General features: G+C 37.8%; 1 protein-coding gene across 1 annotated transcript in view; it reads right to left on the bottom strand.

Annotated features, from left to right (window-relative positions):
• The window catches only part of COL9A1 (collagen type IX alpha 1 chain), an 89,452-nt gene extending 75,971 nt beyond the window's left edge, over positions 1-13,481 (bottom strand). The window contains exons 1-6 of the mRNA XM_032864551.1: positions 13,464-13,481; positions 9,003-9,037; positions 8,374-8,447; positions 7,106-7,183; positions 6,836-6,968; positions 828-1,224 (exon numbers count right to left, since the gene is read on the bottom strand). Of these exons, the coding sequence (XP_032720442.1) occupies positions 828-1,224; positions 6,836-6,968; positions 7,106-7,183; positions 8,374-8,447; positions 9,003-9,037; positions 13,464-13,481 (735 nt within the window). The remainder of the gene's footprint in view (positions 1-827; positions 1,225-6,835; positions 6,969-7,105; positions 7,184-8,373; positions 8,448-9,002; positions 9,038-13,463) is intronic.
• Positions 13,482-16,044: the final 2,563 nt, after the last annotated feature.

Raw genomic sequence — 16,044 nt, 5'->3', positions numbered from 1 at the left:
TAACCTTTATATCCATGGAATTCTACAGCAAAATCCTGAACAGAGTTCTAAAATTGTTTACTTTTATAATATGTCATGCAAGACCTACTTCTAACTATGTATTGTACCATCTATATGCTTTTCATTCTTGTTAATCAGACATCATATGGCTTCCTAACCTTCTCTCTCATGCCCTGCAGTTAGAATCTGCTACGTTTCTTCCCTTCATCACACACACACACACGCACACGCACACACACATGCATGCACACACACACACGTACACACACACTCATTTTCACATAGGCATATCATCCAAACCAACTGGTCTCCAGACCTTGGATTGGGCCAACTTATTCTCCACTTCCTTTTCATTTAATGCCCTTTCCCTCAGCTAGTGCAGATCCTTCTGTTTCAAGGTTCATTGCCTTCAAGAAGCACAGACTCCTGACTTACTGAACCCACCATTTGTCTTAACCTTACTTTGAATATTCTCATTAGTTATTTATACACAGTGTGTACCACGCCAGTATTATCTTCTTTTACATTGCCTCTGAAGGATTCTGGGAGGTCCAGGTCAGCATGTAGCATTTTCCAAGTAGACTTGAAATTCCTCAAGACCAGGAGCCATTTATTCGACTTTCTCTGATTTCCCATTTCATCTGATGCATGCTGTGTGCTCAAAACAGGCACTGAATGCTTTTTGAGTGAGTGCTTGAATGAATTTTGAAAATGAATAACTATTCATTGCTTAAGATACTCATGATTATCAAAGATAACCTGAAGTATTAGTTTTTAAGCAATCCAGTTTTGTTTTAATCAACCATCATGTATGGTTTTATACTTACCGGAACAGAAACTTGAGGATTATCTGCAAGTTTTCCCAGCACAGCGAAGCCATCAACATCGATTTGGCCTCTTGGCTTTATAGGTAAGGATTGAATCCTGTTGCAATCAACAAAAAGAGTAGCACTACTCCTTTCTACACCGATCATGATCTTATGCCACTGGGAATCAAACAAGGAAGGCAGATTTGAAAAGGTTGCAGTTTGGAGACTTCCATCCAGTCCTTTGTATGAAAATGCAACAGATTTTGTTTGGCCATTAATCTTCACGCCAACTTGCGCCTTCCCTGAGGAATCCTGAATCTGCCAAATGTTCCAGTTCTTTTCAAGTGTGCTTCCAGTCATCCGAAAAGTAGTTAAAAAGGAGTATTCTTCAGGCAGACCACTGGGATATAAATGCCTGAGTAAAATTTTAAAACAGTAAATAAAAGTCTTGTTTTTTGTACCCATGCATATTACCATATTCCCTTATGCTTTCTTAGATTCTAGACCTACAGAAAGGCTACAGTGTTAAAAAAAAAACCATGCACTGTTTGTTCTTTCATGACTGTCCATAAAAACCTTCAGAGAAGTTCAATCATTCATGTACGTTAATGCTCCATCCTAAAATACACTTTAAAAAAAAAAACAACCCTTCCTCACAGCTAAGGAGGGTTCCCAATGCCACATAACCCCAATAATATTACTATTTATGCTACCTAAAGAGCTCCTGTTCAGCAATTCCATCTCAGTCAAAATCATATTCTTGCAAGGCTCTTAGCAGCATTTCTTCCACAAATTAAAGAAGAGATCGTTTGGAATCCAAACCAGCTCTACTAGTTAATAAAGCCATTTAATTAAAGGAGATTTTAAATTTTTTAATTTTAATATAGTACATTGTTAGGAGTGTTTGTTATTTCCACAGTCGCTTGGGTGGTTCCCTCCACAATTATATCCTAGACCCACGTATGCCTTTTGAGATTCAGTCACTATAAACCTGAGAACCTCCTTCACACTGAGCATGTTAGATGCCATTAATTTTATTTGGTAAATAATAATATTTGACATTTCTGAAAATAGTTATGGACCAGGACTCAAAGTCCTGAATAACCTTCCTTCAGGTCAGATTCCTGTTAAAGAGCCCCATCTTGTGAAAGGAAAAAAGAGAAAGGCAAGAAGAAATATCTAAGTAGACGCTGATTTGATTTGTTACAAAATGAGTAACATAAATTTATTATATTGGCATATGCGTCACTGCCAGTTGCAATAAAATACATGGTTGGGGGGTCAAGAATTTCTAAACCAAAAAATTATTCAGTTCCAAGAATGTTTACCAATAAGTGAAATTATTCAACTTACTAAGATTTTCTATCTTTACTTTGACTTTAACTATAAAACTTAATCATCCCTCACAATATCATAAGTAAACATATAACTTACTGCAAGTACTTTTGCACACCTTCAGTAAAATGGGTCAACTATGTTAACAAATTTCATTGCTTTGCTGATTTTATAAAAATAACAAAAATATGAAGCTTTTCATCTGAACACCCTTTGAGCATCCAAGTACTTCTTTTACCTTTATGTCTCAAATGACTTTGTTTTTATTTATAATATTGGGTGAATTATTTTGTTACTACACATTCTTAAATGATCACTGGTGATATGTATTATACTTATTGCAAAGTTTTAAATTCATTAAGTATTTGTCAAATATACAGGAGGTTTTGGGGTGCCTGGGTGGCTCAGTCAGTTAAGCATCTGCCTTTGGCTCAGGTCGTGATCTCAGGGTCCTGGGATCAAGCCCCACACTGGGTCCCTTGCTTAGTGGGGTGTGCTTCTCCCTCTCCCTCTGCCCTTACCCCCCACTCCTGATTTCTTTCACTGTCTCTCAAATAAATAAAATATTTTTTTAAAGTATACAGGAGATTTTAACACATACATTTAAAAAATTCAGTTTGGAGCTAAAGAAGAAAAAAATGTGTGCAAGAACTATTTCCCAAGAATAAAGATGTCTACATTTGATATTTACTTTTAATATAGATTTTGAAATATTTCCTTTGACTCTAAGATTTTCAGAATATGCATATGCCAGACTAACCTCTAGAGAAGAAGCTAAGGTTCACTGTTGACAGTATAATATATTGCCTACTTTATAATTATAAAACCTTATAGAAGTTCATACATTTCACTTAATTGACCTCAATTAACTTGGAGCTAGGAGATGAGTTTTAAAAATTTTATTCAATGGTGAAATTTGACAAATATCCATTTAAATTATGAATGTGTTATTTTAATATTCTTCTCATTTAGTGATCTGGCTTTAACCAGATGTTTCAGGAATTTATTCTTCTTTGTTGTCCAAATATAGTTATTGTTGAGGGTGAGCCCTTCACAGAAGAAAGATGAATCTTAATGTTTTGTTCTCTTCCTTAAAGTATACTTTTTTTAGGTTTTTTGTAAACTTATGTATTTGCTTACAGATGCACTGAGCAAGGCTGTAGAATTTCATCAGTCCCTAGATAAAACAAATCTATTTTGCTTGGATTCCACTAGTCACAGTAACTTGTCTAAGTGACTCTTTTGCAAAGAGATTTTGAGGTTGACTGAGGAATCTCTCCCAATTTGTACTTCATCTCATCTTTCCTGCTAAATAAGCAAAGAGATTATATTGAAGGTAGGATAGAATAGAATGTCCCCATCTATCTCTGACTTGGTTCTGTAATGCCAAAAACTTTTTTTTTTAAATGAGCTGGTAACTGAGGTTACTAGAAGAACAGCTCATTTATAGACATATTGTTAAATCAAAGACATCCATCTGTTCTCTTTCTTCATGTGCATGAAGATAATATATATATGTTTGTTTGTATATGTATATATAAGTATAGTCAAGATTATCATGTTAGTCTTTTAAACTAGGTAATATAATTTGTCAGTATAAGAAAAGGGGACTCCTGGGTGGCTCAGTGGGTTAAGCCTCTACCTTTGGCTCAGGTCATGATCTCAGGGTCCTGGGCTCGAGCCCCACATCACACTCCCTGCCTGCTTCCCTCTCTCTCTCTCTCTCTCTCTGCCTGCCTCTCTGCCTACTTGTGATCTCTCTCTGTCAAGTAAATTTAAAAAAAAAAGAAAATCCCTTTTAGTGTACAAATTCACAAAATGTATCTGTATCTATACACACTTAAGACCTTTTAGAAGTCCTCACAAGTCTAATTTACATAGCAGTCAGTAGCATTGTCTTTTTTGAACACCTGAGATTCTGTTCTTGCAAAGATGCTATGCACATCGATAAGTAAACTTGACAGCATACATAATGTAAAAGAAGCTGGATCTATAAATGATTTATTTCATTATGTTACAATCTGCACAGAGTACCTTAAAAGAAGAACTCTAAGTGTTTGAATAAAAGATAAGGAGACTAGACCTTGAAACATTTGTTTATGACCTTAACCCAAAAAAGAACCAAGAATTATATTTGCTAAGGTAAACAAATACAAAATGTTTATAAATCTGAGTTGAGAATATGATATTATTATATCTAAATAAAAAACAAAAAGCAGTAAAAAAATATGTCTCAGAATCTTTCAAAAAATTGAAAATAGGAGGGTAAATTCTGGCTCTATCACATCAGCCTTATACGCCATACTCTCATTTCCCTCCCATGAAAATCCTGTTAAGGTTTTTTTTTTTTTTCATTCCCTCAGAACTTATACTCTCCAGAATAGAAATTTCCTTTAAACCGAGACTACTCCCTGCATGGTCTGAGAGCAATTTCGGTCCCTGCTTTTCTTGCCACCCAGTTTTTGAATCAGTAGGACTGGGAGGGCCGCTTGAAAAGAAAGAACCCACTAAGGAGAAAAGGCTCTCATCTGCACACACACGGTCTCCTTCTAGTACTCTCTACTAATTGAATGAATACTTAACTAATACCACTGCGTGCTAGGCTCTATCCAAACCCTCTCCAACTTACTAACATTTGCTCTTCATGGCAAATCTACAACACAGTTATCATTCTTGATTTATGCTGAAGGGACTGAAACAAAGATAGTGAAGTACTTGCCCAAAAGTACACTTTATTACCTATTTATGACTCCATTTATTTCAACGCTCTGGCTCTCGCCTCCTCTTTTTATTTCTTTTTCCTAATTTTTTTTTCTACTTCCTCCCTTTTCATCTTATAATAAGCTTTGTCAGCAAAACAGAGGTTTTTAGTCTTTGAGGGTCAGGGAGTCAAGGAAATAGGGAATATAAGACATTGGTTATATTTTGTGAAAAATATTTAGTGACAACTCTAGGCACTTAGAGAAAAGCAACAACAAAGATGAACAGGAGGTACAGGCTGATGTGACCTCAAGTTGGTCAGTACCTGAACTTAGAGTAAATGACAGTCCAGATCGTACCTCAAGTTATAGAAAAGGGAATTAGGTCAGCATTAGGGGGTCTTGCATCATGTTTATTTTATTAAAGAAAGAAAAAAATGAATGTTTTTTTAAAGCTTATTTAAGAACACATCCAGGGCTAGACACTGGGCATGGAGCCTACTTAAAAAAAAGAAGAAGAAGAACACAGCTAGCCTTCAGTGCATGAAAAGAAAGTACAAGCAAAAAATTTTTTAAAAGTCAGTAGCTGTTATCATGTCTGTAATCTTTCTGAGTGTGAATAATTTTCCAGGGTCAGTATTGACCCTGAATTCTGCCTGAATTTCCATCTTTCTAGCACCTCCCAACCCTGGGACCTCATGTAAGTAACTTAAATTTTCTGGCCTCAGTTTCCTCTTTCATAAAATATGGATAATAATGTCTCTACTGCAGGGTTGTGATGAGGATGAGATTTAATGTTAATTAGTAAATTTAGAAAAAGAGCTTATGCAGTGCACTATTGTCATTTTATAAAATATAGTTCATATTTAGAAAAATATAGTTTTTATACTCAAAATATGAATTTCTATCTGCAGTCTGGTATATATCAAATATTCTAACTTGACCAAATTCTCATGATTATATATAAACATTTAGAGCTTTTTAAAAAGATTTTATTTATTTATTTGACAGAGAGAGATCACAAGTAGGCAGAGAGAGAGGAGGGGGAAGCAGGCTCCCCGCTGAGCAGAGAGCCTGATACGGGGCTCAATTCCAGGACCCTGAGATCATGACCTGAGCTGAAGGCAGAGGCTTTAACCCACTGAGCCACCAGGTGCCCCACATTTAGAGCTTTTATAATACTCTTTTACTGTTCTAAATAATCATTATTTACTTTTACAACTTAATTTTTATCAAAGTCCTAATTTTCTTATTCATCTATCAAAGGAAACTTAATTCAGTTTTTTTGCAGTGCATTAAAACATACAAAATCATGATAATTACATTTATGGTATTTAAATGATATAAAACTGAAAATCCTGAAGCTCATTCATAACAATGGCTTGACTCAACACTTACCTACACTAAAGCACCACAGTTATAAATATTTTAAAGGATAAAAAACATAGTTCTAGAAAGGAAGGTAAACAAAGTGGAGGATTTTTAAATTATTGTCACTAGCATTGCTTCGGTGATCATTATTCTAGTTTTGCTTTTGTTTGATTCCTGCCAGGAACCAAGCAGTAGAAGTGTGGTTCAATTTCAGCACTAGGACGTTTGAACAGCACCATTGTGAGTCTTCTAACCACTCCACGGTTCCTAGTTAAATTTATGCTTAACCTCTGGCACTTTTCACAGAGGGTCCTTTCAGCCAAAACCAGACAAATTACACAAAAACAGTGTGCAAAGTAATAAGAACATGTCCTGAATCAATGTATAATGGTTTCAGTGATTTTTTGCTTCTTGGAATGAAAAGTAAATTACATACTGAAAACATGAAGAGTATTCACGTATTTAGACACCGAACCCTGGAGACTGATAAATAAATTTCTTCATCTTCAAATAAATTGGTGATCTAAGAAGCATTGAACATGAGATTTTCTAACATTGCATAGCTTTTCATTTTTTAAAATGCATTTGAGACAGATAATTAGATAAAATATTTGTGTATACCTTGTTGGAATCCTGAAGTCTACATTATTTCCCAATTTGTAAGCCACTTGTAATGCAGTTGATCCCACTACCCTCTGAATAGCTCTTCTAGATGCTGCTTTATCTACCTGGAACTGAGAAATCAAGTCAAAGCCTACAGAAAGGGAACACAGAATAAAAAGTCTAAAATGAGATTGGTTATATTCCTTTTCACAACCTTCCCAAATAATAGAATATATCAGGTAAGTTTATAGAAAGCATGCATTTTCAATATGATATAAGGCTACTTGCCTGGTAAATCATCTTGGCCAATCCTGACCTTTGGACAGAGTTCATTTCCACCATTAGAATTTGAATTAACAGGGAACCCTGCAAAAGAGTAGCATGTCATCCAACCCTAACCCCTACAAGGACCATGAAGATATATCAATAACAACAAGAGCTGAACAACTATTTAAAGGAGGACAATATGCCAAATAGCTTGCTTATAGTATATTTGACTTTAACTCTATGACTCTATGATTATAATTAATTTATCTTCAACTCATCCTGGAAGAGAAACAAGGTGGAAGGTTTTAATAATTTGTACTGGGAAATATTCCTTTGGGAGAAGTTGGGAATTTGTTCCTTTTGGAACCAGAGCTGTGCCATGTTCTGAATGGCACGGTGTCAAACGCCTGTTTGGGAAACTTCTGGTGGCTTGGACTAGAAAATATTCCTTAAACACCACAACTTTTAGGATTCCTAAGAGAATCCAGAGCCAGTCTTGAGCCAGTTAATGGGACTTCTGGAGAGTGGGGTTCTTAGGAATCTTTGTTAAATAGAGGCGTTTGCAGGGAGACTTGGATTTCGTTAGTCCAAAATAAAATATATAGGGTGTTTTAATTTTACAACTTCATTCCAAGAGATCAAAAAAGGGTCCCAACTAGACTCTTGCTCGCATCCTAGAATTGGGAAAAGTAATGAAAAAAAGAAAAGAATCATACAAATGATTAAACCCTTAATTCAATGAGAAATCCTAGAATTAAATTGGGTGCTCCTTACACGGGTGGAAAGTTGCAGGGAGAAAGATTTTTAAGAAGGCTTCTTGTAACCGTCCAACCCCAGCACCCTGCTGAGACAGACCTGACAACAGAGACTTCCTAGACTTCAGAAAAAGCATTTTCCAGCTACAAGTTTTGGCTCAGCCATCCCAGTATATTCAAATAGTTTTTACACCTCCACTGACCCCAGGTCATTCATCCATCCATTCATCCATCTGTTGGTCCACCCACCCAACCTTACCAATCACCATGTGAACCAAGTAGGCACTGTGCAAGGCACTGGAGTACCCAGCTTGGGCTTCCCTGCCAGTTGTGATCACAGCCAGGACTTCTCTTCTATACCCAACCCTGACCACACAAAACCAGCCACAGAGCAATCCCCTTGCTAAAGCAGGATGGAAGAGTGAGGCTGTGGAGGACCATGGATGCTTCACTCAGTCCTCACTTAGCCACAGCCCTGCCTGATCCTTTCTGGGAACAAACGATATTTCAAAATCCAGAAACAGTGGCCCTTACTTGGGCGACGCTTGACAGCAGCAGATGCCCAAGATCCCAGGAAACTGCATACAAAGAAGAAAACTGGAATTTTCCTGAAGAGGAGAAAAGACAATGACTCAAATAAGAATCCCTCCAGATGGGGACTACTTAAATATTTTGATATCTGGTAAACACGATTAATGTAGGTGATCAAATCTCACTATAGTTTATTTTTTCCACTTGACTTTGAAATCTTGAGAGATTTAATGAATTCTCACATTTCCAGCTCCTGCACTAAAACAATCATGAAACTGCTGTTTGCTTTATCTCACTTTCTCTATATCTACCTATTTCACCATTTCTACATCTATTTCCTCATCTATGTTTTCTTTTATCTTAGTATTTCTCCTTCTTCTTTTAAAGATAGCTCTCTCTTCTCCTTTCTCTGTCTGTCTCCTGTCTCTTATGCTTGTTCTCTTGTCTCACTCATCTGTCTGCCTGTCTTTCTCCATCTGTGTCTCTGTCTGGGTCTCTCTCTTATTCTCCTCTCCCTTCTCCCATCTTCTCTCACCTCCTCTCATCCTATCACCACTGCAGAAACACAGACCCTTGGTTCTGAGGGCTCCAACCCAGTCTCCCCACCACTCTTTCCAAGGTCAAGGTCTTACCAGAAAATCTTCATTTTCCCAACTGGTTTTCTTTTGTGCCAACAGTCCCAGTGCTGAAGGGGTTGTGTGGGGAGGGAGGGTCAGTGCTCCCCCCAAGGCCCCTTCACTGGGCCCAGCCTTGGTTCCTCCTGCCCTTGTAAGGGCTTAAAGCAAAGGGAGTGAACCAGAGGCATCTAGTGACACTTTAAACCACAGCAGAGGGAAGGGGTGGGAAGAGGCGGCCCTGTGAGCCCAGGCCTAGCCAGGGGTGTGTCCTCAAAACTAACAAGGTTACTCTGAAGGAGGGATTAGCAAGGGAAAGTTTACTGAAAAGAAAAAAAGTCAGGATGTGGAGAAATTCACCAGAAAAACTCAAGCAAACTGCTATAGGAATACAGTGGAAGCCTTTAGAACTGTTCTAGGAATACAGTGAATGCTTTTAGAGGACTACGGTAAAGAGGTGCTCACTGGAAAGCAGAGATGTGGGAACTCATGGGCACCTTGGTGTACAGCCAACCTAGATTTGAATCTCCATTTGTTCTGAAGCTTACTAGTTGTATCTTTGGGGGCAAGTTAGTTAATCTGTCTGTAACTCAGTTGCCTTGGATGAAAAGTGAGTTGAAAAGTTACCTAAAACAATTGTTTTTAGGTCACATAGAAGAAAGTCTAATGCCTGGCTCAGGGGAACAGCCATTATTCCCCATCATCATCATTATAACTAATATAACTTCACTATTTGCCCCCCTCTATTGAAAAAGCTTGAAACCTGATAACATTTGATTCTCAGTATATTATAAAGTACTAAAATTATTCCTGTTCTACAGGTGAGACAACTGAGACATAAAAATAAAGTAACTTGGAATTTGCTCAAAGTTGCACAGCTAATTAATTACCCAAGACATGCTAGTTTTCTATATTTCATGGCTAGAAGTCTTGGTAAAATGTAACATCAAGCCCCCTATCTTGTATTTCTTCTTAAACTCTATAATTACCAGAGCTAAGCACAATATCCTGGGAAATAAGCAACATATCATCCTCTATAAACAAGTTGAGAGCATGTTAAAAGGAGCACAGACCTGAAGAGAAAGGTTTGTATTAGCACCATGTCACGCAAACCCATCCTCTCCCCAGAACCTCAGTACTTCAAGAGAGAGCCTCTACCCCATCCACTCAGGATGGTTGGTCTGCTTCTTGTTCCATCTTGGGGCATACTAGTGTCCACTCCAAAAACAAAGACTTTCAGGCTCAGATGATCCAATGATCTTAGTATGTTTTGGCGTCTAGTGTGAAGTATTGTTTTCTTGAAATGTATTTAATTTTTAAACAATTTCATTCTTCAATTGCAAAATAAATGGCATTAGTTCTTATTTTCTGTTTGTTTCTTTAAAAAAAAAAATCCTTTCCTCTTCTGTTTTCCTCAGTTCGATGGAGAATTTGTTTCCCCTGATGAGCTGAGAACCAGGTAAACCTGAACATCTACACCATTTGTTCCCCTTTCCTTTTCTACTCATGACCTACCTGTCTCCCCCCTGGCATTAGGACATACATTCCCTCATGTTGTTTGGGGCTCTCCACAGGGCCCTGTCATTCTCCTTCCATCTATCAAAATTATGATTCCCAAGGGTAACCATTTTCTAAGTCACAGAATTTTATAATTTATAATGGTCCTAGCCTAGCTTTTCCTTGAAAGTTGACCAGGGCTTATGTAAATGGAACAGTTTATTAACCAAAAAAACCCCTGAATTTCTAATGGTAGGACTCCAGAAGAGAAACTGCAGCTGGGGACCTCCTTGAAATCACACAAGGTGAGTGAGCCCTAGGTCCACAGGGGAAGGGGCATTTTCCTAAGGGACCCTCTCCACTCAAGTTCTTTATCTGTAGTACAGATCCTCTAACACTATTTACTGTGGGAAACAAGAGAGGCAGGTCTTCCTGTGTAATGGTTTGAGAAATTCTTTTTTTGAGGGTTTTAAATATCTCACTTCTGCTTTTGTCCCCTCCTCCTCCCACTTTGAAGAGTCTTCCACAGCTAGAATAAGAAGGCAAATAAAGAGGACTTTTAATGAAAGATTTTTTAAATGAGAAGAAAATAGGTTTTCTTATAAGCAGTTTGGCTTTATTCCAGCTTGGCAGTTTTATGTAAGATGAAGATGAGTAAGCAACAGCGCTGTTAAGAAAGAATGTAGGGGCGCCTGGGTGGCTCAATGGGTTAAGCCTCTGTCTTCGACTCAGGTCATGATCCCAGGGTCCTGGGATCCAGCCCCACGTCAGGCGGTCTGCTCCGCAGGGAGCCTGCTTCCTCCCCTCTCTCTCTCTGCCTGCCTCTCTGCCTACTTGTGATCTCAGTCTGTCAAATAAATAAAATCTTAAAAAAAAAAGAATGTAAATTCAGAGAAAACAAGATCTCTCTCTCTACACACACACACACACACACACACACACATGCATTTAAGGACACTTTTTCTCCTTTTCCCACCCCTGTTTTCTATTAATCATATTTCATAACTTGACATGAAGTCTCCCAGGGAGCTGTGCAAACCCCACACTCTCTGGTCTGGGTCAGACTGTACCCTAAAATCAGACACATAAGCTTTTTCGTCATTAACACTGTTCCCTCACTTCACCTAACAGTTTTGTTCCTGCAAAACAATGTGGAAATGAAATCTGATCAATTATATAAGATTGTAAATGCAGTAAGACAGTGCTATATTTTAAAATTATCCATTTTATAAATAGAAGCCTTTTATATGAAAAATTGTGCTTTCATCCCTCTTTACTCTCTCCCTCCCCCAACACACGCTGCTCTGTACAATACACACACAAACACACACACACACACACACACACACATCTTGCCCTTTCTAGAAATCTAGAATTTTATTTACTTATCGTTTACATCAGAGAACTTCATCACAAATAATCATCTTTCTTGATCACCTACCTCTTTTGTTTTTATACCCAATCATTCAGCAAACACTTATTAAATGGCTGTATGTACCAAGTATATAACCACTTTTACCAAGTGCTAGGAGTTGAGGAGACAAAAGAAAACCCTTGTCCTGAGGAAGCTCACAGCCAAGTTTGGAAGTCCAGCATGAAAATGACTGTAAAATAGTGAGGGAATGACGTTGCAGCATCCCTGAGAACAAGTATGAACTCAGTCCAGGAGCATCAGGAAATTTTTCTCGAAGAATGTGAAATCTTAAAGCATGAATAGAAGCCTACCAAGAGAACAAGTGGGAACAATACATTCTGGGCAGAAGAAATAGCGGGTACCATGATAAAAAGGTAGAAGATAGTAATTTAGGAACCCCAAGTTTAATTCAGGAACTCTTTCACTTGGTAAATTTTTATTGGTGACTCTTCTACCATGAGGCTTGAACTGGTCTCAGCACAGAGGTATAGCAGAGAAAGACCAGATCCCTGCCCCCATGGACCTTACAGCTGGTGGAGATAGGTACTAAGCACATTTACAAGAAGAGACGTATAATTTGAATTGGAACTGTTATAAAAAAATATATATACAGGGGTATATATACAGGGGTGCATGGGTGGCTCAGTTGGTTAAGCAACTGCCTTCAGTTCAGGTCATGACCCCAGGGTCCTGGGATCCAGCCCCACATCAGTGTCCCTGCTCCGGGGGGAGTCCTCTTCTCCCTCTCCCTGCCTCTCACCCTGTTTGTGCTCTCTCTCTCCGTCAAATAAATAAAATCTTTAAAAATACATACAGAAGTGGGTGATGTGCATTAGAAAAGGCAAGGGTAGGTTTAGAGACTGATCAAGATTAAGGGGTAAATGAGATGATTTACCTCTGAGATGATACATTTTGATTCAGACTAGATGAGAATCCAGAGACAAGACTGATAAGGTAGACTGCAAAAGGAGAGGAAGGCAGGTGGAACCACTTGGTTTTCAAGCTTGAGCAACCAAGTATACGGTGATGTCATTTTCTGAAAAGACAAGTAGAAGGACCATGGAGGAGGCATTCAGTAAGGGGATAATGGGAACCTTTGAAAGATTTTGGACTTTATTCTGGCTATTAAGGGAGCTGGGTGAAGAGTTTGAGGCTAAAAATGACTTTTTAGATAGGTCTTCAGAATAATGGTTCTGGCATTGCTGAAGGATGGATTGAATGTATTTGATAAATATACATGCATACACACAACTGAAACAAGTTTCAGAAGACAATATTTATCTATGTAAATGTAGTGCACTCTATTTTCTGTTTTTATTCTATTTCACTTTTTAGTGATGGTGACCAACTCAATAGATAGATTTTAGGACCAGCTAATGGGTTGCAACCCATGGTTTTAAAAACATTGTATTAGAATACAGTAGGCACTAGATATGTCAAGATGCATCTATCCCCTTATTTCCTGGCATAGGGCAGAATAGTTGGGACATCTCATAAAATTCAAAGAACAGTGGGGAAGCCTCCTTAGTTTTAACACAATGATATTTTTAATTAACATAAAAGTATATGTTAATTAAAAATATCATTGTGTATGATATTTATATCATTAACATATAATGTATTATTTGCTTCAGGGCTACAGGTCTGCTAATCACAGTCTTATAAAATTCACAGCACTGAGGCTCCTGGGTGGCTCAGTGGGTTAATCCTTTGCCTTCGGCTCAGGTGGGGGTCTCAGGGTCCTGAGATCAAACCCCACATCAGGCTCTCTGCTCAGCAGGGAGCCTGCTTTCCCCGCTCTCTCTCTCTCTGCCTCCTCTCTGCCTCCTTGTGATCCCTCTCTGTCAAATAAATAAATAAAATCTTAAAAAAAAATTGACAGCGCTTACCATAACACATACCCTCCCCAATGTCCATTATCCACCCACCCCATCCCTCCCACCACCACCCCCAGCAGCCCTGAGTTTGTTTCCTGAGGTTAAGAGTCTCTCATGATTAACCCAATGATATTTTTTAAAGTATTATTTTGAAATAAAGTTACCATAAACACAGCTTTTTTAAAGATGCTGTGCATCCCGAATTTACTTTATAGATTAAAACCAAGAAGAAGCCCTTTTAAAATTAGCTTCCTAATAGTGTTTAATTGTAAGCTTTCTTCTGCATATTTTGTCTTTAAAAATAAAAGACTCAAATGCCTAGTGACATATAACAGTTGTGCAAGGATGCTGCAAATTAGCCACAGCTAGAACTTGAAATTTACCAAAGGAATCTGGCTGAGAGGCTGATTAATAATCAGAGTTGCTAAAAGTAGGACTCTCACAGTTTTGCATTAAGTTTTACTGTAAAGAAATCCCACCACAATCAAAGCTCTATTTTTAATCTGCTTATTTTGTTTCCATAGTTGTAATTGTAGCCTAATCATATATAGCAAGTAAATAGAGCCTCATGATGATAGCCATTTCTCTCTGAAATCACTCACAGATAAATGTGCTCTTGCCATGGACCATTAATACAAAAATGCATTATTTAACATAAACACTCCCACCTCCAAGTTTTCTGATGTATGATTTTTGTTTTCTCTGAAATATGAGCATTTGCATTACCCCCCCCCCCGCAAGGGAGAAATCAAGTCCCCTCCACCACACATGTGCTTCCAACTTATGTTGCTACATTTGTTGCCTAGTGGATCTTCAATTTGTAGCAGCTGATTCATGTCCTAAGCCTCTTTTGCATCTTCAAACCTCACATACTGATCACTTGCCATATTTTTCTACATGCCATAAACCCTTCTTTTCTAACAGTGGTTCCCAAAACTACCTCAAAATCATCTGAAGATAAAAACGTTTCTCTGGGCTTCACCGTCAAAGTTTCTGATTCAGGAGCTTTAAGGTGGGTCTGAGACTTTATATTTCTAACAAGCTCCCAGGTTGTTGTTGGTGCTACTGGTCCAGTGAGAAATGCTGCTTCTAAAGGTAATGTTTTCAACTCCATTGAGCTACCCCTCCTTTTTATAACTGATATGGAGTTGCAGACTGAAGTTTTTAAAATACTTACTTGCAGAATAACTTTTTAAAATAAATATCAGTTGCACCCATAAAAACAGATCTACTGGGAACTTTCACACTTATGAAAACAAAATTGTACTAATTTCTTTATATTATATGTATTAAGGATATTTACCTGGCAGAATGATGTACAGAAACCAAGCCTTCCCTTTCGCACTCTTCTCACTTATCAAGCAAAATATATAAAATGTGTTCCTAAATCCATGTTATCCTTAATCAATAAAATATAAAAAGATCCTTCATTCTGAAATCACTCTCTTTTATCAAAGAACCCTTAAGAGATCATTGCTTTATGTCGTATCCTATGAAATTTTATATGCATTCACTAGCTTTCACACTCTGGAAAAATGCTTGTCTACACTAGGTGGCAGTGTAACCCTGCAATTTGAAACGTGAGCTGAGGCGTCACACTAGAATTTAATTTCCAGTTTCTCAGTAGATAACTGATTTTATGCAGATATTCCATTCTTGGTTGGTTTCCATATGTATGTATGTGTATACACACACACACACACATATGTATATATACATATGTGTGTGTGTGTGTGTGTGTGTGTGTGTGTATATGTTTATAGTTGATTCCATTTTAGGGCTATTCTCAGAATAAATGTGCAAATAAAATGTAATGTGTTCAGAAAGTCTATTGAAGGAGAAAGACACTAAATAAACATTGAAATTTTTTAAAAATTTAATTTCAGTATAGTTAACATACAGTGTTATATTAGTTTCATGTGTACTATATAGTGATTTTAATAATTCTGTATATTACCCAATGCTCATTTGATAACTATACTCTTAATTCCCTTCATCTATTTCCCCCTTGCCCCTACCCACCTCTCCTTTGCAACCACCTATTTGTTCTGTATAGGTAAGAGTCTGTTTTTTGGCTTGTCTCTTTTTTTTTTAATATTTTATTTATTGATTTGACAGAGAGATCACAAGTAGACAGAGAGGCAGGCAGAGAGAGAGAGGGAAGCAGGCTCCCCGCTGAGCAGAGAGCCCGATGCGGGACTCGATCCCAGGACCTTGAGATCATGACCTGAGCCGAAGGCAGCGGCTTAACCCACTGAGCCACCCAGGCGCC

The sequence above is a fragment of the Lontra canadensis genome, unplaced genomic scaffold (assembly GCF_010015895.1).
Source record: "Lontra canadensis isolate GAN:19392208 unplaced genomic scaffold, GSC_riverotter_1.0 scaffold27, whole genome shotgun sequence".
Lineage (NCBI taxonomy): Eukaryota > Metazoa > Chordata > Mammalia > Carnivora > Mustelidae > Lontra > Lontra canadensis.
The sequence above is the reverse complement of the archived record's forward strand: the minus strand, read 5'-3'. Positions and strand labels throughout refer to the sequence as shown.